Source organism: Juglans regia, chromosome 10 (assembly GCF_001411555.2).
Source record: "Juglans regia cultivar Chandler chromosome 10, Walnut 2.0, whole genome shotgun sequence".
In the NCBI taxonomy this organism is placed as follows: Eukaryota; Viridiplantae; Streptophyta; class Magnoliopsida; order Fagales; family Juglandaceae; genus Juglans; species Juglans regia.
The window spans coordinates 31269465-31295675 of NC_049910.1; the positions used below are offsets into that span (position 1 = coordinate 31269465).

General features: G+C 37.9%; 2 protein-coding genes across 3 annotated transcripts; one reads left to right on the plus strand and one right to left on the minus strand.

The window, feature by feature from the left end:
• The first annotated feature begins 4926 nt into the window (after positions 1–4926).
• LOC109011853 (polyprotein of EF-Ts, chloroplastic) lies at positions 4927–11749 on the plus strand. The gene is given in 5 exon segments (XM_035694327.1): positions 4927–5075; positions 6307–7574; positions 7576–8702; positions 9014–9731; positions 10838–11749. Coding segments are annotated over 4 exon segments (3705 nt in total). The 5' UTR covers positions 4927–5075; positions 6307–6351; the 3' UTR covers positions 11475–11749.
• A 4959-nt stretch (positions 11750–16708) lies between these two features.
• LOC109011854 (auxin-responsive protein IAA27-like) lies at positions 16709–21360 on the minus strand. Of its 2 annotated transcripts, XM_035694877.1 has the most exons (6): positions 21054–21360; positions 20071–20800; positions 18898–19127; positions 18138–18279; positions 17591–17652; positions 16744–17353 (listed from the first exon to the last, which is right to left on the minus strand). In XM_035694877.1, exons 2-6 carry the CDS (start codon positions 20559–20561, stop codon positions 17316–17318), a joined length of 963 nt encoding a protein of 320 aa, XP_035550770.1. In that variant the 5' UTR covers positions 20562–20800; positions 21054–21360; the 3' UTR covers positions 16744–17315. The 2 variants fall into 2 exon arrangements, with proteins under 2 accessions (XP_018848740.1, XP_035550770.1); XM_018993195.2 differs by lacking the exon at positions 21054–21360 and having other exon boundaries at positions 16709–17353; positions 20071–20889.
• Between the last annotated feature and the right edge of the window lie 4851 nt (positions 21361–26211).

Below are 26211 nucleotides of genomic sequence, written 5' to 3' on the forward strand. Positions count from 1 at the left end.
TCATGTGGGTGGAGGATGCCTTCTTCGTCCCTCTCATTGAAGGTTATCGTGGTGCCTCTAGTACACCGTAGGGGCCTGCTTGTGGCCCTTTCAGCAGCGACACTTCCACATAGCGTGCCCTTCGGGCATGTGCCTTTCAGGTTGACAAAGTGGCTCTGCCTCTTCCTCCGGTGATTGTGTTGATCTCCCCGAGTGGTCTGTTCTCCACCGGAGGGCTCCTCTGCATCTCATCCCTTGCTCCCTGCCTTCTTGGGCTCACACCCCGCCGGGAACCCAGGCTCCTCCCTCCGCGTCGGTCCATCTGGTCCTCTGACCGGCGCAGCCGATTACACTGGTTTTCCTTCTTTATTCTCTTCAGGGCATATCAGTCTTAGGTGCTATGTCAGTTGTTCATGTGATACACACAATACGGGCGATTTTTCAGATCTCGAGGATGTTCTCTTCGGGGGCTTGGGTGTTGATCCCCTTCCACGGTCAAGTTTCTGTGGGCGTGGCTCCCCCTAAGGCCAAGCTGGCGCTACTCCCCTTCTCTTCGTATATGGTGCTCCCTTTTTTCCCCCTCCTCGGTCATGGCCTCCTAGTTGCCCTGGCGCCTTCAGATCCGCTTGCTCTACCTCGGACTGTCGTGGGGCAGTCAGGGCCTCAGGGCCTCAAGGGTATCTTCAGTGTTGATGAACTCATATGCTCGGTCCATGAACTCCCTCAGCGTAGTAGGGGTCTTTTGTGCTATTTCTGTCATGAACGGATTCCAAGGCCAAATTCCCCCCCTCCAAAAGGGCCGCCAATGTGATCTTCTCGTCTTGGTCGTCGATGGTCATACGCTCCAGATTGAACCGCGAGAGATATGACAGTAAGGAGGTAAGCTGTTGAGCATCTCCTCTTACGACTTGCCAGGAATTGCATCATAAAGAGGTGGACAAGCACCTCGAAGCTTTCTATCTTTCCTGACGACAGCGATGCAAACCAAGTCCGGGCGGCCCCTTTCAGTGTTGGTGGGAAGGCTTGGCAAGTGATTTCTCCTGGGAAACCATGCAGGGTCATGTGGGCTTTGAACGTCTCCAGGTGCTCCAGCGGGTCTTTGGATCTATCGTATATTTCCATCTAGGGGACCTCGAACTTGGGGGGAAGCAGTGCTGCCATGAATCTCGTGCTGTATGTGAGGTCACTACTAACAAGTAGTTGGTCTATGGTGGATGGTGTGTCTATTTTCTTAGCAATTTTTGCGCATTTTTCCCCAAGCTCTCAGATTTGTAGGTGCATCTTGCGTCTCTCCTCTTCTGTTGCAGTGTCCATAGGGACTCGTCGTGAATCCACATGTTCGTTGCCGCTCAGTTCTCCTCCCCCCTAGCTCCTCGTTGGTGCACCTGAGGGCCGCATTCTCCTAGAGGAGCGTCCTTGTTTCCTCTGTCAGTTTCCTTATGGTCTCCTCCATGCTGCGAGTCTTGCTTCCATCGTTCCCTCCTCGTTATCTCCAATTCGTGTAGTTTGGGACCGCGTTGCTGCTAGCATGCGAAGTACACGCTTTTATGGAAAAAAAAAATCTCACAGACAGCATCACTGTTATGTCGTGTTTCGTAGTCTGAGTAGTACCACGATAACCAAGCTCACGCCACCTACAACTAAGAGGAAGAAAAGGCTCCGATGACATTTGGGGTCACTCCGATACCAAAGTCAATGAATAATCCTCTAGTGACCAAGAAAAACTCAGAAGATTAAAGAGAATAGTAAATCATTTCTAGAGAGAGCCTCCCCGTAGAAGGGATGAATGCTATTTATACCTGATTTGGGTTCCACTGTCGACGGAGATCGTGGCGTGTCAGGTCGTACTTGAGTCAGACCTACTACCACTCCTCCCCTACTGCAACAGTGTGTCAGTCCACGGCTTAAGCGGTTGAGGGAGATCATGGCATGTCAAGCCGTACTTGGTTAGACCTGCTGCCACCTTTCTGCTAGGGTTGGGTGTCAGGTCGTGGCCAAGCCGTCCTATGTACTCTGGTGGCACGCCGTTGAGTGCCGGGCCTTCTGACACATGCATTGAATGCGACGTGCCTTGAGTCTGACGAGGCCACGATTGGGCACGTCCAGCCGTCCGCGTACAGTAGGGTGTCCTACACGGTGCCTAGAGGCCTTCTTGGGTAGGTTTGCGATTTTGGGCTCGGCATGCGGTCCTCTGGCCCCAACTCTTTGCCCACAACAGGGTTTCGTCTAAGGGCTTGGGGTTTCGTAACTTGACCTCCTTGGGCCTAGGCCCTTCTGGGATGGGCCCCTTCCTCACAACCACTTTGGCTAGATCTATTTCTGTGTTTTTAGATATGAGTTTCTATGCTTATAGATGTAAGTTTCTGTATTTGTAGATCTGAGTTCCTGTGCTTGTAGATCTAAGTTTCTGGTAGTATGGTACCTGTATTTGTTCAATCTCAAATCTGTTGGGTTATCTATATTTTTTTTTCCTTCCTTTGGGTTTGGATCTGTATCTGTGTTTGTTTTGTTTTTTCTATTGACAATCTTTTTTGTTGTTTATTTGCAAATTTTGTAACCTAGAACGAGAAGACAAGATCTAATTTTTGTAACCCAGACCTCCATTTGTAACCCATTATATATTTTTGCACGTATACATTGAATCTCACTTGTAGTGTTGAACTTTGGTAGTGAAGTTCCACAAAGACATTGCACCCAAACCTCCATTTATAACCTACTATATCTATCACACAAAATACCCAAATACTTGAAACTGGGGATGTTATTAGGTTAGTGAATCTCATTTACCTTGCTGCAACAGCTCTCTACAACAATGTGCAGCTACTTTGGTGTGTCTTCCTTTGTTGGTATTTTAAGTAGATCCTGTGTGATCACTATAGTAGAAGTTAAAGTTTCATGGAAAATGCTGACAAGTTTTTTCATCTGTTATATTGGTACATGATACTGCTTTTACAAAGTGCTTTACATAGTCGAATTTGAATTAATAGAGATTCTTTATGCAGCCCTGATGAATCAATGATACATGGTTCTGTTCTATTTCTGGTACACCCTTGTCAAGCTGTTGATCATAAATTGAGCATCAGTATATTTTTTTTCCATCAACTAATATGTTTGAATATGTGTGTCTAATTCATCTCCTTTTGTCTAATTAATGATCTTGTTATTAAGGTACTGCAGCATCAACTCATTTTGAATATGTTATGCTGATATTATTGTTGCTCTGTAATTGGCAGGCTCGACCATTGGTGTTGGAAGGCACATTCCCTGAGTTAATGGATGATGACTCCAAGGATTATGATCCATATGAAGTTTATAGTGTTTTGTGCGGCTGCATTATTATTAGTTTAATTAGTTGTGATGTATTATTATTTATTTTGTTATTTGTAAATTTATGTTTTGTATTGTGATGTAACAACAATATTATCTATCTTACATTTTTATTTATTTTGTTCTTTAAATTATTTAAAAAAAAAAAATTAGGTAATTTAAGCATGATATCAGAATTTTTTTTTTTTAAAAAAAAGAAGTACTATATAATTTTTTTTAACTTTTAAAGTCTTTTTAAAAAATAATAATAAAAATAAAAATCCATATTCAATTAAGTTATAATCCGGATATCCGGGTTTTAAGTCAAAAAGGAAAAAAAAATCTAGATAGCTGAATTGAATTCGGTTATCCGCTTGGATTATTTTCGGATGAATCTGAACAGATAATTGCTCGATTTTTAAAATCTAGATCTAGATATCCAGCCATATATGACCCCCAACCTCTCCCAAATCCACATTAATATATTTCATATATATGATTCTTAATTTTTACTTCCCTGTTAATAAATAAGCTGTTCTTAATTTGATCGATCGGTTTTGTAATTTGATTCAAGACTTCTACAAACTTTTCTTTTTCTAAGCAAAATACCAGCTTATTAAAATTCTTAACTTCCCTTCATTTTTTTTTTCTTGAATTAAAAACTCCATGTCATTATAAGCTTAGGAGATAGGGGCAAGATTTTTATTGTATTTTTTTTATACCTAAGATATTATTATAAGTCATGTGTATGCCTGTTGTTACAACTGGAAATGGGACCCAGCTTGGAAAGAATACACTAATAATTGGGATATATGATTGATTTGTTGGATTAGATTTTATGGTTCCTGAATTTGGAATGGCATGACCCTATTTGTAAAGATAAAACACGTGTGTTGTTATATATTATTTTATAATATCTTGTATTGTATGTTATTTCTTGCCCCTTTGAGGATACCGCTCACAAAATCACTCAAATAGATATGCTTTTATGCTCTAATCTTGTCACATACCATCTAGAATGATCAAAATAAGATGAGAGTATGGTATATAGCATTATTCTTCTAAATTTATTTATTTTTAGTTGCTAAAACTGCTATAGAGGCCCTTGGCTAAAAATTAATATACCCAAACATGGTAATTTACAGCGTACATTCTTTTCGCCAGTTTGAGAGTGGTATAATTTTTCATGATCCAAACATAAAGTACGCGCGTATACCATCGATGGCGAAAGCAGTAGTCCATTTATGGTTTTTACAGCATAAGGTCCAGTACAGTGTCTTATTAAGGTCCAGCTAATTGAAACCCGAGTAATTCTACGTATAATCGTAAAGTGCGTAACCGTCGCGTAATCGCTTTGAAAAAGAGTAGGGTCTACTATTAAAAAATTAATTTTTTTCATGTGGGTCTCATGTTTTATTCATTTTTTTTAAAACGATTACGCGACGATTACATAATTCACGATTGTAAGTATATTTTCTCTTAAAACCCATGCTTCTCGGTCCACAAACAAAGTGCACGCATGCGGATTCGAAGCGGCTTGGCTGGCTCCAAACTCAAGCCAACCCAGAGCCGATTGAAGAGCCTCATCTTGGGATTTCTATCTATGAGCAAGAAGACACTGTCTTAAGATAAGATTTAAAAGTCCCACCTTTCATTTCCAGTGATAAATTGGCTCTATCATCACCACGCAGAAAGCTTCAGGCACTCATAATAGTTTGGGTTTTCTCTCTTCTCAATTGTTTTCTAACTTTCAAGTGCTGCAATTCTTTTGGCTCTTGAAGCTTCAATAGGTATTAGTTTTTGTTGTTTTTTACGCTGCTTAGTGAATTTTGCTGGCTTTCGAATAATGGGTTCTTCTTAATTTACATGCCTTTTGATTATTTTACAGTTAGTTTGCATTTTTTTCTTCGTTGTCCCTTTTCCCTCGTGGTTGGTTATGGTATAACCTGTTCTTATGTGGCTGTTTCAGCAACTTGTTAATTCTTGGGATGTTTGTTGGACTATTGTTCCCTTATAGCTCATTGGGTTGTGGGAGAGAGCTTGACTTTGGGTTGTTTAGTAGTGAGTGAATGGTTGCCAGTTGGGGTGCCCTGATGGAGAGTTAAGAGAATTGGACACCGTAGACCCAGGAATGGGGACAAAATCTTGGTTCCTCAAATTGAACTATTCTTTGAAATGCACCTTTAGCCTGTATTTTAATTATCCTTCAGTAATGGAATTAGGTTTCTGACAGTTTGCATTTAATTAACAGCTCTCTCTCTCTCTCTCAAATGTGTGTGCGCGCATTGCCATTGTAGGGAACGGATGTAATATAATTGTGCAAATATGTTTAATATGGATTCTTATAGGGTTCCAAAAGTGAATTTGAGATAAATTTGAATTGATGTTCAATTATTTAGGTTTTCCTGCTTGGAACTTCAGTAAATTTGAACTTGATAGTTAAAATGATTTGAAAATAATGGCCTACCAAGTTTCGTTCATGAAATCAATCAATCTGTGTAATTTGGAATTTGAACAAAATAAAGAGAAGCTGAGGTTAGGGGAATGGGGAAACCTAAGTATTTATGAATAGCTCAATGAAGCCATTTGGACACTGTGAACCATGCAGAGGATAAATTCCTTCAGTGCCGTTTGTACTACTGAATATTTTTATGCAAACGTTGATGGAACACTGCCGTAATTTTGGCTACTAAGATTTGTTGCATTACATTTCACTATTGGCATAAACTACATCTAGATGTATGAATTGAGCTGTATTTTATATATTCATCAATAGGTAAGATACATCTAGCTTTCATTTCTTTGTTCGTGGCAAAGTTCATAATTAAGGTCTGGGCCAAAGTTCGTGCACCTGATTGTTTCTTTCTGCACCAAATAAGTGACATCTATTATCCTTAAAGAGAAAGGATCTTGGTTTATAAGTCACCGAGACATCTTTTGTCTTCTTAAACCCACCGAGACATCTTGTGTCTTCTTAAACCCCATGATTTCTCTCATGGACCATTTTTATTTCTTGTGCAGGTGAAGAAAGGGATGAAGAACTTATTTTAGTCACAGACCAATGCCATGACTTCTGTATTTCAGGTCAATATGATGTCTGTAATGCCATGCTCTATAAGCAATGTTTCACTCATTCCTGGAACTACATTTACAACAAGGATGAACAATTGTTTGACAAGAGTCAGTTTGTCAAGGAAGTGCACTAAACTTCCATCATCCACCCAGAAGTATCTGCTACCTTTGTCAACTTCTATTAAGTTGCTTCCTCAACATAGTAGGGGATGTTCTTTGCATCATATATCGAGAACCAATACAATATCAGCCACAGGCATTGACGTGGCAGTGGAGGAACCAGGTTCACCCATTCCAGAAGAAGTTTCTGGTGTAGCATCAGAAGTTAAGCCTGATGAAGTTGGAAGTGGTGAAAAATCCTCCAATGATACAGATAGCAGTCCTGCTCCAACTAAGTCCCAACGTCCAAGACCTGTTAGGAAAAGTGAGATGCCCCCAGTAAAGGATGAGGAACTGGTTCCTGGTGCAGCTTTTACTGGGAAAGTAAGATCAATTCAGCCTTTTGGTGCTTTTGTTGATTTTGGAGCTTTCACCGATGGCCTAGTGCATGTTTCCAGGTTGAGTGATAGCTATGTTAAGGATGTTGGAAGTATTGTTTCCGTTGGGCAAGAGGTGCAGGTGAGACTAGTTGAAGCAAACATGGAGACAGGACGGATTTCTCTCACTATGCGTGGAAGTGACGATATTAGTACCCTGCAGCAGCGGAAAGATGCTCCTCCCAGTAGTGATAAGGCTGGAGCTGCAAAAAGAAACACTTCAAGGCCCGGCCAGAGGAAAGATGAGATGAAAAGGAGCTCAAAATTTGTTAAGGGGCAGGACCTACAGGGCACTGTGAAGAATTTGACAAGGTCTGGTGCTTTTATATCCCTTCCTGAGGGGGAAGAAGGGTTCCTCCCCACATCAGAGGAATCTGTTGAAGGATTTGAAAACATTATGGGGAACTCTTCACTTCAGATTGGCCAAGAAGTCAGTGTCCGGGTGTTGCGCTTCTCAAGAGGGAAGGTAACATTGACAATGAAGAGGGAAGAAGATGGTGCAAAGTTGGACTTACAGCTTAGCCAACAGGTTGTCCATACTGCAACAAACCCTTTTGTGCTAGCTTTCCGTAAAAACAAGGAGATTGCTTCATTTTTGGATGAGAGGCAAAAATTAGACAAAGAAGCTGAAACACCAGAGATAGGAAAGACTCCAGGAGAATTAGAAGAAAAAGTCGACCAAAAAAAAAACTGAGAGAACAGTTAGTGTCTCTTCTACAGTCGATGAAATAATTAAAGACAATGAAGCTTCTTCAAAGGAGGCAGATGTGGGAGCCAGCACATTAGACAAGGATGCCTCAACCGGTATTGCAGACAATGAAGATGAAGAGGGCCCAGCCTCTAGCACTACACAAGGAATTGATAGTGCTGTCCAAACCATAGATAAACAAGCACTGGTGAATTCTGAAGTTCTGGCTCCTGAAGAGATTACGTCGATGACTTCACAGGTAAATTTGGGAGCTGGCACAATAGATGATACATCCATCAATGTTTCAGATGATGGGAAGGATCCAGAAAGCACTATCTCTAGCTCAACATCAAGTGTAGATGGAGCTGTTCAAACCATGGATAAAGAAGCGGAGGTGAGTTCTGAAATTCTGGTTCCTGAAGGAAGTATATCTGCTGTTACACAGATAATTGAAGAGGCGCCTCCAACAGATGGACTAGAAAATGATGGAAAAGCTGAATCAGCTGGTGAAATATCTGGCAAAAGCTTGTCTTCAGAAAGTCCAGTAGCGGGAGACATAATCGAGGTTCAAGCTGATGTCGCTGTAGTCAGTGATGACACGTCTTTAGAGGTAGATGTGGGATCCAGTGCTTTAGATGATACGTCAACCAATGTTGCAGATGATGGAAAGGGTCCAGAAAACACTCTCTCTAGTTCAACGTCAAGTGTGGATGGTGCTGTTCAAACCATAGAGAAAGCAGGGGAAACGAGTTCTGAAATTTTGGCTCCTGAAGGAAGTATATCTGCTGTTACTCAGATAATTGAAGAGGCACCTTCACTTATCAAGAAAACTGAAGAGGTACCTTCAACCGATGGACTAGAAAATGATGGAAAATCTGACTCATCTGTTGAAATATCTGGTAAAAGCTTGTCTTCACAAAGTCCAGCAGTGGAAAACGCAATAGAGGGTCAATCTGATGTTGCTGTAGTCAATGATGAGATTAATATAAAAGCACCCAGTGCAGAGAATGATCCTCCTAGCACACCAAGTGAAGATAACAAGGTGGGACCCAACCCTGATAAAAATGGCAGTATAACGAGCTCAGATTTACAACCAGACACTCCTGCCCAGAAAACTGAACGTTAGTACCCTTTTTTTCTCTCCTTCTTTTCACTGTTTTCCCCTTCTTTTAAATTCATGTTCGTTGAAATTCTGATGACAATTCACCGTCCAAAATGGTTGGTTGAAACCTAAGATTATTAATTCCTGCTCTTTTGGTTAATCAAACTGCCCTTGGGATGGATGCTCTTTTGGTTAATCAAACTTTAGGCACTGAAAGATGAGGAATGGCTGTCAACAATAAGATTTTAACTTGATGTTTGATTCACATTGCAGTAGAAACCTACTACAGGTCAACTGTCTCTTCATTTGTTAACACTTGTTTATATGCAGCTGCAGCTGCTATATCACCAGCTCTTGTGAAGCAGCTGCGTGAAGAAACAGGAGCTGGAATGATGGATTGCAAGAAAGCTCTCTCAGAGACTGGAGGGGACATTGTTAAAGCTCTGGAGTTCCTAAGAAAGAAAGGCTTAGCAAGTGCAGAAAAGAAAGCAAGCAGAGCCACTGCTGAAGGAAGGATAGGGTCGTACATCCATGATAGCAGGATTGGTGTCTTGGTAGAGGTGAATTGTGAGACAGATTTTGTGTCCCGGGGTGACATTTTTAAGGAGCTGGTTGATGATCTGGCCATGCAAGTGGCTGCATGCCCTCAGGTGCAGTATGTCATTACAGAAGATGTTCCAAAAGAAATTGTGAACAAAGAAAGAGAGATTGAGATGCAGAGGGAGGATCTATTGTCAAAACCAGAGCAAATCAGATCAAAGATAGTTGAAGGGAGAATCACAAAGAGGCTCGAGGAGCTGGCATTGCTTGATCAGCCATACATCAAGAATGACAAGTTGGTGGTCAAGGACTGGGTGAAGCAGACCATCGCGACCATTGGAGAAAATATAAAAGTGAAGAGGTTCGTGCGGTACAATCTTGGAGAGGGCTTGGAGAAAAAAAGCCAAGATTTTGCTGCTGAAGTGGCAGCCCAAACTGCAGCAAAAGTGGAACCCAAAACAGAAAAAGAACAGCCTGCTGTAGTAGAAGCCAAGGAAACTATTCAGAAGTAAGTGACTACTTTCTTTGAATTGTGATCTAACTATTATATCATAGTGTTTTGGCGTTGGGTAAGGAAATTAGATTAAAATCAGGGCACAGCACAGAGAATTCTATGTTGTATAAATGGAAAATGCAATATACTACATTCTCATCCCACTACTATTCTACTGTGTTGATATGGCATTGTCCATAACCCTTGGATAAGTTTTTTTTTTTTTTTTTTATTGTTAAGAAAAAATAAGGATTCCTGCCTTCCTGGACAATGCCAAATCAGAACATAGTGGGATGAAAGTAGAATATTTGGATAATATCACATCAACACCGTAGGATATGAGTGGAAAATGACACAGAACCTTTTTTACAACCATTTTACAACACTGCAGTAAAAGGACACTTCTATAAAATGACGACTCTTCTATATCTTTTTTACAAGTTCTCAATCATTACTCATTTAACATTTTCCAACCTTTTGCTAAGGGGACAAAATTGAAAAACCGATATGTTTTTCAGACAAAAGAAGGAAATAAAATAAATATTTGTTATTCGAGTATTTGCTTGTTGCCCCTATTTCCCGGTGAGGGGATCTTTGGGCCAATTTTATCGGATTGCATTATTCTTAGTGGAAAGCTATTTGGAAAAACTCATATAGCATGGCTCTTTATGAATTGAAGATTGCCAATCCTTTGGCCAAGACAAGCATTACTAAAAATGAACCAAGTAGTTCTCACATTTGAGTTCTTGCCAATCGAGTTTACCAATAAAAAAATAAGTTCTTGCCAATCAAGTTGGCAGTATTTATTATCTGGTGGTGCCAATGCTGTTCAAGGTCCTTTTTGAAAAGTTACTCACATATTTAGAGCTTTATAGTTTATATGAGTCACGTGTTAAAAATTATCTGGAGTGAAAATGTTTTTATTTACATTTCCCGGTTTACCTGAGCATGTTTCTTTTCAAGTAAAGTTCATTGTTTGTTACAGTTTTCATACAGTGAATATTCATCCTCCTAGAAATAAATATAGACTACTTCTTTTCACACAAATTTTATTTGAGAAAAGAAGGTAGACAATTTCTTGCATACCTTGTAAACGTTATATTTGTTCAACTCTCCTGCAGGCCACCAACAGTTACAGTGTCTGCTGCATTGGTTAAACAACTACGAGATGAATCTGGAGCAGGGATGATGGACTGCAAGAAAGCTCTTTCTGAAACCGGAGGAGATCTTGAGAAGGCACAGGAGTACCTTAGGAAAAAGGGTCTTTCAACTGCTGACAAGAAATCGAGCCGTCTTGCAGCTGAAGGCAGAATTGGGTCCTACATTCATGACTCCCGCATAGGAGTGCTAATCGAAGTGAACTGTGAGACTGACTTTGTAGGTAGAAGTGAAAATTTCAAGGAGTTGGTTGATGATCTGGCAATGCAAGTTGTGGCCTGCCCGCAGGTGCAATTCGTATCCAACGAGGATATTCCGGAGAGCATTAAGAACAAGGAGAAAGAGCTAGAGATGCAGAGAGAGGACATCTTATCAAAACCCGAGAACATTAGAGAGAGAATTGTTGAGGGGAGGATCTCAAAGAGGCTTGGAGAGATGGCTCTTTTGGAGCAGCCTTTCATTAAGAATGATAGCATTTTGGTGAAGGACTTGGTGAAACAAACTGTAGCTGCAATTGGGGAGAACATAAAAGTTAGAAGGTTTGTCCGGTTCACCCTTGGAGAAACAGTTGAACATGCAAAAACAGGAACTGAAGCATGAGATGGATATAGATACATCAATTTCAGCATGAAGCAGATATAGGGATGGTTTGTTGGCAATTACAGTGAGATGGAGGCTGGCTGAGACTAATTTTAGATGAGAGTAATCTGATTTTTTTTTTTTCTGATTAAAGTTGGTTTAAATATGCAGAACTAAGCTACTTTCGGCATCTATATTTTGAGATGAGATGAGGAGTGTCTCTGTTATTTATCATCTGCAGCATGAAAGCTGCATAATATTCAACTCTAAGGAGTCATTTTTTTTTTTTTAGTTCATTATTTTATTTTTTTACGAAAGATATTATTCATCATTTCACACTACACATTTTACATATTTTAAAATTATTTTTTATTATTTTATTTTATTTTATTCTTATTAAATTAATTGAATTGTTCTACGTATCATCTATATTATATATTTGTTATAAAAAAAATTAAAAAAAAAATTGATATATAATGTATAGGGATGATAAGGAAAATTTTTATACTTGATAAATAAAAAAAGTTTCAAAAAACGTGCCAATACCTTTGGATTAAAATGGATCCCACGTTTATACGAGAAGTCGCCACATCAGCAGCCTGTCATAACAAATCAGCCGGTACAATTGAATTTCTTTTTCTTTCTATCTTTACCTCTCCAAGAATTATTAAACACTGCCGCGTTAATTATTTTACAGTTTATTTTAAATCAATTAATATATTTGTGAAATTTCATTACAATTTAATTTCAATTTTATATAATTACTCTCAAGTAGAGTGATAAAATAGTTGTAAACATAATAGGGGTAAAATCAAGTAATCAGCTCTTATTTTCGCAAAAGTAACATGCCTAGAGCGCCAAGCACAATAGGGCATTAGCTTTTCAATTCTCATATCCTTATCCAGTTGGTAGCCTTTTTGAAGAGCAAGGAAACCTCTGCAACAATGCTTGAGCATGAGAAGCTCAGGCACCACTCGTACCAACCTCGTGAGGGCTGTGCATGAGTTGTGAGTAACGCTAAATACATTTAAGCCATCAAATGCGTAAATCTTGCACACTCACTTTTAAAAAGAGTAAAATTACTATTAAAAAATTAATTTTTTTACATAAATCTGTTGATAATAATCTTCTAGCTACTGATAAGAACAAGCAAAGCTCATCTCTTTCGATAAAGATGCAACACAGCCAAGTGTCTTCTAGATAGACTTCTAGACTTCTACTTTCAATGTAAATAGACTTCTATCTTCATTGTACTACTTACGTTTATAAATAAACAAGCCTGCACAATATTATGTGAGGCAACAATTTCAATTCTCTTAAACTTGTAACATGATATCAAGACCCAGCTAGACTCACGTCAAATTACCATGGCTGAACCCTTCCTCTGCTTCTGATATGTCCCCACCCTTTCTTTCCCACACCCCTATTGTACCACCACCCACGTCCACCTCTGATGCCCCCCTTCACAAACTCATACCATCACACTCATGCAGGACAATAATCTGCTATGGAAGGCCCAAGTGGTTCTGTATTTGAAAGGCCAACATCTTTATGGATTCGTTGATGGCAGTTTCACCTGCCCACCCCTACTTATAAATTCTCTGTTAAACCAGCCTATACCCAACCCGACCTATACATCCTGGATGCTTCAGGATCAACTTATCTTGAGTGCTCTTAATTCCTCACTATCCGAATCAATTTTGACTCATGTAGTCAACTGCACTAGTTCTCGTGAGGTGTGGCTCACCCTGAAAAATATGTTTACTGATTCTTCTCGTGCTCATTCCATGAACCTGCATTACCAGCTTACGACGCTCAAGAAGGGCAATTCCACCATTGCTGACTACTTCTATAAATTCACCTCCCTTGCAGACACCTTAGCTTCTGCAAATCAGCCGCTCAATGATTTCGAACTTGTTTCCTTTCTTTTGGCAGGTCTTGGTCCGGAATATGATTCCTTCATCACCTCAGTGACTACTCGTGTGGAGCCCATCTGTATTCAGGATCTTTATGGTCATTTACTTGCTCATGAGCTTCGTCTAGAGCAACATCAATCTACTGTGGATTTATCAATGACTAGTGCCAATGTTGCCAATAAGTTTGTGCCTTCTCATCCAAGTCGTGGGGGGCACTCCCAGTCCTTCTCTGGATCTTGAGGTGCATCTAACTCCAGTTCTTATAGAGGCTCATGAGGTAGGGGTGTGGTCGCTCTCAGCCCTCCAAACTGGTTTGTCAGGTATGCAACAAGACTGGTCACACTGCTCTCCACTATTATCACAGGTACGATGATAACTATCAAAGTGAACCCTCCACCATGCAAGCCTGTGTTACATCCCCATCTCAAGGTTTTGATCCCTCTTGGTATCCCGACACTGGCGCAACACATCACATCACCTCTGATCTTGTAAATCTCAATGTCAAAGCTGAGGAATATACTGGGTTTGACCATATACGAATGGGTAACAGTAACGAAATTCCTATTCATCACTTGGGCACCGCCCGAATCTCTCAACCAGAATTTTCTTTCCTATTACACAATGTTTCATATATTCCCGACATCACCAAAAACCTTATTTCTGTTCAAAAATTCACTACCGCCACTAACACTTATTTTGCATTTCATCCCACTTATTTCTTTGCGAAGGACCAAGCCACAGGGACAATCCTATTACGCGGGCCAAGTAAACATGGGTTGTATCCACTCTCTTCCACCTCAAAGTCTCCTCCTTCAGCTCTCATTGGTGAACGTACCTCCCTCTCACATTGGCACTCTCGCTTAGGCCACCATGCCTTCAACATTATTCGTAGAGTCATATCTAAGTTCAACCTTCTTGTTTTGTCCAATAAGTCAGAACTTGCATGTTCTTCCTGTTTAAGTTCCAAAAGTAAACAATTACTTTTCTCTCAGTCTTGTAGTCGTACCTTGGGCCCTACAATCGACATAAGCTCCAACCTCGCTCAATTCATTGTGTCTTCCTTGGCTATAGTATTCATCATAAAGGTTATAAGTGTCTCAATCCCTCCACTGGAAAATGCATAATATCTCGAGATGTCATATTTGAGGAGTCTCAGTTTCCCTTCCAAACCATACGCCAGATCCCTTCCCAGCTAACCAATCCCTTCTCTCATCAAACACTTTATATCCCACATGTACAACCCAGGTTTGATGCTGCCAACCCAGTGGATTGTCTGCCTGCATGTACACCATCTCATCCTTCCCCACCAACTGATCCCAGTCAAACCACTTTAACCCCATCGGCAACCCCCTTCCTAATCCTCTTGAACCTGGAACTGCACCATCAGCTCCACCCAAAACCATTTACATCCATCCCATGATCACTCGCGCTCGCAACCAGATCTCTAAACCAAAAGTATACACTGATGGTACCACCCACTACCCAATTCCCAAAGTTCTCATTACCGAAATTCATTCTTCTGTGGTTGAACCCACCTGCTACTCCCCTGCTGTCAAACATCCTAAATGGCGTCATGCCATGAACAGTGAATTTGATGCTCTGTTGCGCAACCATACATGAATACTGGTCCCACCAAGTGAATCTCATAATGTTATTGGTTCAAAGTGAGTGTTTCGAGTCAAACGGGAAGCTAATGGCCAAATATATCGGTACAAAGCATGGTTAGTCACTAAAGGTTTTCATCAACGATCTGGTATCGACTATTTTGAAACTTATCGTTTTGTCATTAAGCCCACAACTGTGTGCACTGTTTTATTTCTAGCCTTCTAGGTAGGATGGACTACTCGTTAGATTGATGTTCACGATGCATTTTTACATGGGATCTATCTGAGGAGGTGTTCATGTTGCAACCTCTTGGTTTCTCTCATCCTCAATATCTACATCACATTTGCAAACTGCATAAGGCCATTTATAGTCTCAAACAAGCTCAAAGAGCCTAGTTCTCTAGATTGACAAACCAACTTACTAGAACTTGGTTTTTGTGGCTGTCGGACCGACTCATCTATGTTCATACATACCACCGATGCCTTCACGACATACATTTTGGTCTACGTCGATGACATCATAATCACTTGCCCAAAGCCCTCTGCCATTGATGACTTACTCCACTTCCTATCCGTGGCTTTTCCAATCAAAGGATTGGGTAGATTAAATTTTTTTCTAGGAATAGAAGTTGTCCATGACAAGGAAGCCATAGTTTTATCACAACACCGATACATCCTTGATTTGCTTAAACGAACAAAGATGCTTGAGGCCAACCAATCAGCTCCCCCATGTCAACATCTACAAGCATCTCAGCATTTGATGGCGAAACATTTGATGATCCTACTTTATAACGAAGCTTCGTCATTGCTCTACAATATCTTTCCATCATTCGCCCCTAACATTGTCTTCTCTTTTAATAAGCTATAACAATTTATGCAGGATTCACTCGCCCCTAACATTGTCTTCTCTTTTAATAAGCCATCACAATTTATGCAGGATTCTATGTCTTCTTCGTTATCTCAAGCACACTCTCACCTTTGGCCTTCGAATCTCAAAATCATCCAAAACTCAATTTCAAGCTTTCTCTGATGCAGACTAAGCAGGCTCACATTATGACAGAAGATCCATAGGTAGTTTTTGCATTTTCCTTGGTAACAATCTCATCTCTTGGAGCTGTAAAAAGCAAGTAACAATAGCTCAATCTAGTACTGAGGTTGAATACAAAGCCTTTGGCAAACACAACTGCCAAGCTTCAATGGCTTAAGTCTCTGCTGTTTGAACTCGGTGTTTCTCAAACCAAGGCGTCAATCTTGTGGTGTGATAATATCAGTGTTACTTACCTCTTGACAAACCTGGTATTTCATGCTCACACGAAACGTGTAAAAATTGACTTCCATTTTGTCCGAAATATGGTTGCTCAAAAATGCCTTGAAATTTAATTCTTGTCTACTTGAGATCAATTAACTAATATCTTTACAAAAGCATTGTCCACAACTCCGTTTACAACTCTCAGGGACAAGCTCAACGAGGTGCCCACCACCTTGGGCTTGACGGGGCATGTTAATGATAATCTTCTAGCTACTGATAGGAACAAGCAAAGCTCATCTCTTCTAATAAAGATGCAACACAGCCAAGTGACTTCTAGATAGACTTCTAGATTTCTACTTCCATTGTAATTATACTTCTATCTTCATTGTACTACTTACGTTTATAAATAAACAAGCCTACACAATATTCTGTGAGGCAACAATTTCAATTCTCTTAGACTTGTAACACAATTCTATATTTATTCACTTTTTTCAAAAAAAGTATACAAAACTTGCACACCCTGAGAATGTAAAAATCATTTACCAAATTATTTACATCATGGTTCACCGTGGTCTCTTTTCCCATGACAAGCTTTTACATATTTTTGCTTTTTGATTGCTAGGCATTGTGAAAGCTACATTGAAGTTGATACATTATGTTCCCGGACAATGAGTGAGAATATGGGTATGAGACCTTTTTTCTCCACTTTCAGCAATCTGAGAAGCACTTCATTATTAGAGAGTCTCGGCACTCGAACAAAGTCGAACACCACCGTGACTCGTGGGAGAGACATACAGCAAACAAACCATTCACATAGAAGCGTATATAACCTTAAGTAACAGCAACCATATTACAGACCGAGGCATGAAAGGGTGGGGAGCAAGCCTAAGAAAACTGGAACCATCTAGGATGATATATCTTGCCTACTACTTTGTTTTTCCATAACAACTTTCAATATTTAGAACCATACGTAAACAGGAAACACTGGGATCAATCTTAGGACCCATTCATGGCTTTCGGCATTTGAATAGAAAACATTTCCAACATTTTTAGCTTAACTAGAATATGGTATGCATAATGTGGTTGGGTTGCACTAGTTGCGGCTTTTGCACTTTTCCATTGCCCTTGGGGCTGCAAAAATCAAATATGAAAAATATTAGCGAGGTGAGAGGTCTGCTGCAAGGTCCAGTGGTCTTTTAGTGACTTCATCTAGTATAAACAAGAGCAAAAAGCTAATGGATTGCTGAATCAGAAAAATGGGAAGAATTACAGTTTTTTCAATGGAAAATATCATGAAACATATGATACATGTACAATAATTTTTAATCTCAGATCTTCACAAAGAACATAATATTTAGCATCACGTACCTAACCCAATAGCCTCTGAACTCTTCATGATTCTCATCCTCTTACAAGAGTAAGTGAACATCCTGCAAAAAATGGCGATACAATTGACATAAATACTCTCTTTCACCTGTGATATATTAGTTAATGTTTGGTGAGACAAGGAAACAAATCTTCACTTCAAAACAATAAAATAGTTCCATAACAGTATATAACAACTCAAAGCAAATACAATTCAGATCAAGTCAGTAACCTAGACTTCAATCACGCCAAGCTTCTGAAGTGAAAAAATTGATAACAGAAGTAATGCCTCGCCTAGACAGAATTCGGATTAGGTTCACAATTACATGGCCTGCATGGAGGAGCCTCCTCCCTTACTAAGTATAATCTATGAAGACGTTTTTGTAATTCTTTGATCTGCAATATCCTATTCTCTAAAAAGGGATTCAAACTTTTTGAGCACTATTAATTCATTGGCATGGACATCCCTCTAGCAATTTTTGATCAGATAATTCATTGATATTTTTCATGTAAGTAATTCACAAGAGTTTGAGTCAAGGTTAAAACTTACTCCCAGGGAACATCACCAACTAACATCCAATCACCATCTTTGTCTTCATAGGTGAGTACATATTCAGAACCATGGAGGAGATCCATTAACCGACTCTCGCTCAATCCATCTCTGCTGGGAACTCCATGAGAGCCACACTGACCTGAACCAGAAATTCATAACAATAACGTCAACTCCCTCAAAACAAAAAAGTACGTGTGCACATGCATATGCCGTCATCCTTGTTTGTGCTAAATGATTTCACATGTGTGCATGCACACGTAAGTTAATTTGTGATATCACTATGTTTGTATAAGCATCATCCCATTGCTAACTGATGCAACATCACATGAAAGTTGATTTGTTCTAATATGTGCTGAACTAGTTGAGATTTTGGTGGCTTCAAATGAGTGTTTTCTTTAAAACTCAAAAATTGCCTCATTATCACACCAGTGAATTTACTATATTATAACACTCTCTAGTTTGTTTAAATGCTCGGTAAGATACAGTTCCATGATTTGGGGGTACCTTGGGACATTTGAAGATACCACTGTTGCTTCTTACTCACTGCCTTGTTCTAAGATTCTGGTTAGAAGATACTAACATGTGTAATTTCTAAGGTACAAGAACCTCTATCTCTTTTATCACAAAAAAAAAAAAATACATATCAGGAATGAGGCGAATGCTTGTGTACCGATGTATCAAGAGAAAAAGAGAGAAGAACTATCATGTTGAAAGAAGCTGAACCAGGAGCACCTGAATCTTTGCAAAGAGAATTTACCAATTGTGAAGCAGCTGAACATCTTTTCCAGTGCAGAAGAGAGTTCCCTATAACTCCCATAGTTTTTTAGATCAACTTTTCTCAGGTATGGAGCACCATCCATGCTGACCTTGACATAAAGACATCCAGATCCGAACTTGCCCTCTGAGTCATCATCATTCTTTGGAGGATGAGAAGCCATTGAATTCTTCCGGAAAGAACGAATTGGTGGCCATCCCACAACCTGTGCCCTGTCACACACAAAACACAGACCAAAAGGAAAAATAAAACATTAATTCTGAAATTCATAGAAGTAGCCTTTATTAAATTATTGGGAAACGCAATAGAGATTTTATAATGAAACATAGAGAGAATTTCCTTCATAAAGGGCCAGAGAATAAAAGTTACAAACCAATAAGACTTGGCTCATAGATTAGAGATAAATCTCCCCGGAATCCAAAAATCTAGGCACGGCCACTTTTATCTTCTTCTTTTTCTTTTTCTTTTTTTGTATTTAAAAGAAACTGCGACACGAATACTGGGAGAGGGGTCTTGAGATTGAATTTATGAAACACGCAAAGACATCCAAGAAAAAAATGTACAAAAGGAAGATCGAGGTTCTGAAGGAAGATCGTGTAAAACAACTGAACTGTCTAACACCGAAACAAAGCTCTGAAAAACACATCACCCTTGCAAAATTCTAGCCTCAGTTTAGTTTTAAGTACAAAAAAATTATCAAATTTCAGAAAAAAAACCAAGTAACTAATCCTCATGGAGTTTACCTTTCCTTCTTTTTTCTATTTCAAAAGCAAAACAAACAAGATCAATCGAACTCAATTATCATTTCTTTTGTTTCCCGAAATTTCCACAGCAAGGAAATAGACAGCGAGAGAAAAAAGAAATTCTAAAAAGAGAGGAAAAAATAAAAAATAAAAGACGCATGAAGATGTATTCAGAACATAGCAAGAAAATGACATGTATCTATTAACATTCTAACGATAAAATATTACGGGGATAAAATATTTTTTTATAGGTAATAAAATTTTTATTGCTCATGAGAATAGGTAAAAACCCAATAATGCGTAACATATGCATGGGTTAAAATATAGCTACCACAATTACTTTTTTCGACAGTGATTTTCTTCCTGAAAAAATAACAGAGAGAGAGGAGGAAACCAAGAGTAAGTTAGTTACTTTGCTGCAGGAGCAGAGAGCTGGGACTTCTTCTCCTGCAACGGCTTAGGTGACTGAGGAACAACGCCATCTTTCAGAACCGGAACACCCAAACCCGGATTCTGATTGGCACACTCGGACCCACCCCCAAGACCACCTTTCCCTGAGCCATTAACACCTCTGGGAGAGAACAAGTTCCCACCTTTACCCAACTCAGCCTCGGATCCACCACTCCCAGAAAAAACCCACTTCCCAGAACCTCCATCAATGGCGTCAGAAAAGCCCCTCTTGGCACCAGAGACCACCAGCAAGCTCTTCAGCATCCCAAGTGGGTACCCAGCCCGGTCCTCCGCCACTACTCCGTTTTCTCTTTCCGGTGAGCCGGACCCGGGCAGGCCAAGTCGCAGCTCAGTGGCCTTGAGGTTCAAGCCCCCACTGGACCTCTCAGAGCCTTCCATTGAAGGAGAAGCCTCTGACAAGCCTATGTAATCATGCTCTAAAGGCACAGACATCAAAACCTCACCAAAACTTTAATTTACAGTTATAACACCCACAAAAGCACAAATTGCCTTTTGACAAGAGGAAGAAGAAGCAGCAGTTTAGAGCAGACACTCAGGGATACAGAGTGTAAAAGGTTATGGGGTTGATGATTATGAAGACGAAGAAAAGTGAAGCTTCTATGGGCTTTGCCACTCTTTTGTTCTATATAACCTGCATCTTCTCTTTCTGTAGTCTGTACTGTAGCCTGCAACTAAGAAATGGATTTAAAAAGAAATAAATTTGTGAAAGACACTGTGTATAATGAGAGAAAATGGAACTTGTTTGCTTTTTTTTCGGATCGTTTTCTGATTTTTAAAGTTTTAAAAACTTTTTGTGGGCGACCACTCCAAGAAAACATTCCAATACTACCCTTTCTTTAATCCAAGAAAAAAAAAATCTTTCCTTTTACTCTGGAAACATATTTAACGAAAATACTATCGTATACCGGGAAAATACTAACGTACACGGGGTAAGCCAAAAGGACTGAAATAGAGAGAGCACCAGAGCCTAGAGGTAGAGAGGTATTGCGCGGAATCGCAGAAAGAGAGAGGACGGGCCGTATCGCTGAGAAGTTGCCAAAATTGCTCGGACTTTCAAGCATGAACGAGCAGAGGATCACTGCGACGAAAAGAAAAGTGGAGATTTTTTTTGGCGGTTATGGTGTTTGGACGCTCGGAAAAGTTCGAAAGAGGCTGGAAAGTGTGGGAATTTTGAGAAAGCTGACAGGGAAGACAAAAAACAACTTGTAGGCCTCGCATCGTAGACGTATCAGAGAACGAAAAGAAAAGAATTGAAAACACAAAAAATAATAAAAGGGCAGTTTAGTAACGGAAATTAGAGCTTTCTGTGCGTGAAAGAGAACCGACTCTTTTGAGTATGCGTCTTGGGGAAGGGGAAGGAAATGGAACTATGTTATGCTACGTGGCTCTGTTTTGTTTGGATCTCAGGATTGTTTGGATTTTCCCTGAAAATTTGTCATGAAAAATTATTAAATCTATTTTATAATCTTATAATCTTACATCATTTTATATATTTATTTTTATATTATCTCTTTATTATTAAAATATTTCTTAAAATATATAATACCCATAATAATTAAGTATATTTACTTGAATAATGATACCTATAATTTTCATTTCATAATTTTATGTTTAAATTTTTTTTTTAAATTATAATAATATTTTTTTAAAATTATAATAATTTTTATTTAATGAAATATATCAATAAATCTGTACACACAATCCTCACTTAAAAATTATAAATAGAATTTTTCTATTTACTTTTTTTTAAATGTATTTATTTTTGTTATAATATTTTTTTAAAATACAATAAGTATTTTTGTTATAATATTGAACATAATTGAAAATCAATATGCAATATTATATTTTTACACGTCAAATAATGTAAAAGATGTAAAATTATCATGTCGCATCAATTAATAAATAATATATTTCCCTTTTTCATTTTGTAATTATAATTTGAGTGTATAAAATATAGTTTTACTTAAATAAAATTAAGGATAATATTTAAAAAGAAACAAAATACTACCATCTCATCTCGTTTCTTGAGTCATTTTTAAAAAGAAAAAAAATATTTATAGATATTCTATTATATATAAGACTATAGAAATATAGTATGTAATATAATCATAGAAAAAAAAAAAAGTCAAATCACAATTTTTTATTATAACAAAATTTCTTTTTTAAAAAAATAAAAAATAAAAAAGTAAGGTTTGCACGGTTTTAAAGAAGTCCACCCAAAAGAGTTGGGTTGGTGGGAGACAAAACGGCGTTATGTTGTGAAGTGGACGGCATTACGAAGAAACAACCGGTAACCCATGACCCATGTCCCAGGTGCATTAAATATAAATTATTCCCCTCGATTTTATTTTATTTTATTTTATTTTGTAAATGCAGGGCCCACAAGAAAATAATTATGTTTTTCTTTCATAAGTTTTCTATAAAAATAATGTGCTTGGTAGTTACCATTTTAATTCTACTACGGACTACCTATCCCCCATCAAATCTAAATTATGTTATTTATCATGATGAGATTGATTAATATAATTATAAAAAATTTAAAATTTTAAAGGCTTGTTTGTATATACATATATTCTCGCTCAAACATTACTTCAATACAAAACACTTTTTTATTTTAAACTTTCAACTTTTTCATTTAATCATTACAAATTTCTTAAACTTCTAAATAAAAAAAATAATACTTCTTCAAATTTTAAAATAAAAATAATATTAAAAATTATTCAAACAATTTTTTAATTTTTTCTTTCTTTTCTCCGAACTTCAATAAAACAGCTTAACTTAAATAATTTTACTATTATTCACAAACTATTTAATTATTATTCATAAATATTTAAGATATTCTAGATATCCAAACGAGCTCTAAATATGTTAGTACAAATTTTTTAGTTGACATAACATAATTCCACGTCACTAATGTGTTTAGTATATTAATAAGTGAATTTGTAAACTTTTTTTTTTTTTTTTTTGGGGGAGGGATCTATTATCATAAACCATGAAAATAGCTTTCAAAGGGACTTTCCAAACTTAATATTTATTTATTTATTGGACTAAGGTCAAGTAATAATGAGTGGAATAGGCATGTGTCCTAACTTTGTGACATTGGTTGGTCCAAGCAGACTTTCATGAACAATGATCCCAATTGTTTAACATTTTTCTTCAACACACGTTGCTTTGTTTTTGTTAGGAGCCTATGTCCAGATTGATTGAATTTGTAGATGGCATATCCAGAATTGTCGTTTTGCCCCAAAATCACGATCATCTTTTGGTAATTTTTGTTCCTTTGTTATAATTGAGGTTCCTTGTCACCATTACTCTATTTGGTCTATACAAAAAAATCTTATTAATAAAAAAAAAAGAATGCTACAATTACAAAGAGATTATTCGTAACATCATATGATTCATCAGATCTATTTTACAATAAAAATAACTTAACAATCTGATGAATCACATCAAGTCACATCAGCTTGTAAGATTATTTTAGTGTAATTCCTTTGTGGATAAAATATTTCTAAAAAAATAATTATAAGCTGATATACTATTTTAATAAAGCACTTTTTATTATAATATATATGTGACATGTCACAACATTAAATTAGTTTGTAAACTTAATTTTCATTCTTATGTTATAATTGATGTTATTTGTTTCTATTGGATAGGTGCAATTTCCTTTGTATTACATGCACCAATAATTATCTAATCACACCATACCTCAAGGTGACTCTAAAGAGATTACTGTGCTATAGAATACATTTTAAATGATTATATTTTAAAATGTGAAATGTCAACGAGTGATATTTATTTAAAAAAGAAATGCATATTTTTATCATTCTATTTAAATATACATATTTAAGCATTAAGATAGAAGGATAAAAATGACAAATCACATTTTAATTAGATAGATGTGTTCGGGGTAAGGTTTCCATATATAATTTCTCTATTGAAAATGATAATATTTAAATGAATAGCAGCATGTCGTAGCTCCAATTACACTAATAACCCAGATGTTTAACATTTTGTTGGACATGTACCTCCTATACAAGTGTAGGAAGCATGATAGATGTAAAAGGTTCAGTCTAGTAATGATGATTCATTGTAATGGTGAAAGCATACTCTACATTTTATAGATTATTAAGGAGTAATTATCATGAAAATATTTAAGGTTATTAATCTTCAATTAAAAAAAATAGTGAATACAAAAGTGCAAATGTGTAAATTGATGTTGCTAACTGATCAGTTGTTTCCAAACTTTATATAGTTTGCAATTACTCCAACCTCCATAATTAGCTGGGCTCATCAAAATGATGAACAAAGAGAGAAGAGAATCTCCAAGGAAGGACCCCACTTAAGAAAGTGGGCCATAGTACCAAGTTCTTGCCTCTTGTTGGTGGGACCCCAAAGGCTGTAGTACTAAGTAGTAGTAGTGTTCATGGAGCAGTGTTACACAAGAGGGTGTGGTGACCACTGGCCAGCCATCACTTTCCTTCATCAGTAGGTGCTACTAATCTTTGCCTTAAAACTTTTTTATGTTTGGCCAACCCCAACTATCTTAATCCTATGTTTGGTTGGTGGCAAATGAGGGTCCTTTCTACCCTGCACTTTTTCTTTCTTTCTTTCTTTTTCTCAGTCATCCCACGTGGTTAACAGGATAATCAGATAAGCCGAGCTTTTTAAACCCCACTAATATGTGGATTCTAATCTTTTTCCTCAATGCTCAAGAAAGGGTATCCATTTTCAGGATAGTGGTCTGTAACTACTGGTCTTGATCACTGGGAATTTTTGATTTGATAGTGGCATGACCTGAGTTTCATTTTCCACATTTGAGCAGCAAAGTTTCTCTCCTTCTTGTCTTTTCTTGAAACCCATGGATATGAAATCAAAGATTTTTCTTGAGTTTGGTTTGATAAAAATAGCAGCAAATTGCCAGTGTTTCTTTCTACTTGACCATATTTCCATTCATTGCATTACATGGTGAAACAGATTCTTCTCCGACTCAACAACTAGACCAGCTTATTTTTAAAGTACAGATTTATCGCCCAAGTAAGTCTATCTTCTTTACTAAAATATCTGAGTGTTGTTGCCCATGCATTTAATCAAGGTAATTTGTCACAGAACCCAAACTTCTGTAAAACTTTTTCTTCAATTTCTGAAAGTAGGAAAAGAAAATGACATGAAAAGTAGCACCAAACAGGACAAGATATCAGAGATATAAGCAGTTACTGAAACCAAACACAGCCTTAAACCAGGTGTCCAACTCCAAACTTGTGAAATGGTTGTCATGATCGGACCAAAGACTTTCAGGTAAGAGTAGGAGACAGCATGAATCTTCACAACAGCTCGACCCTGACCCCATGCAGGATTTGATTAAACACCAAGAGGAATCATAGCTTTTTATACTCACAAATGAACCATCATGGCCCTGTATGAATAATACCACATCTGCACATCAGACACACTTGATCAGGTGGCTTTGGAGTTTGGACCCCACCACCATTTTATTATTTTTTGTCATAAGTATATATTACTTCATATGCTCCTGAAACTCAAGGTAACTTGTCATAAACTCACTAACACATTGAAATCTGTTTTTATCCATATATATTATTAAGAAAAGAAGAAACCTCTTAACCTCTCCAACAAAGTTTTTGTGTTCTACCCTTTTTATCAACATCTCATTACTCCTGCACAAAAAGCCTAAATAAATCACCTTGTTCTATTTGAACTCACAAATTAATTATGCTTAAGCTGTCTTACTAGTCTGTCAGAAATTACTTGTTCTGTTTTATTTCAATTTTTCTTATTTATTTCTCCTGAGTTGAGTCAGAAATCAGATTCTTAGTTGAGTGGCATCTTGAATCTAAACACTTGAACGTACACTAAGGATTAATGTGGAACATTAACCTGTCAAAAGTTCAAAACCTTTTAGTAAGTCTAGGCAAAAGCATCTTAATTGCATGCTTGGGTCTAGCAAAGAGGATTTGGCTGAGAACATGTCAGTGTCACATATAAATACGTCATATACCTGTTAGTTATTCCATCATTGTTATCTGATTAGTCAATAACTATGTACTGCTAAACAGTTTCA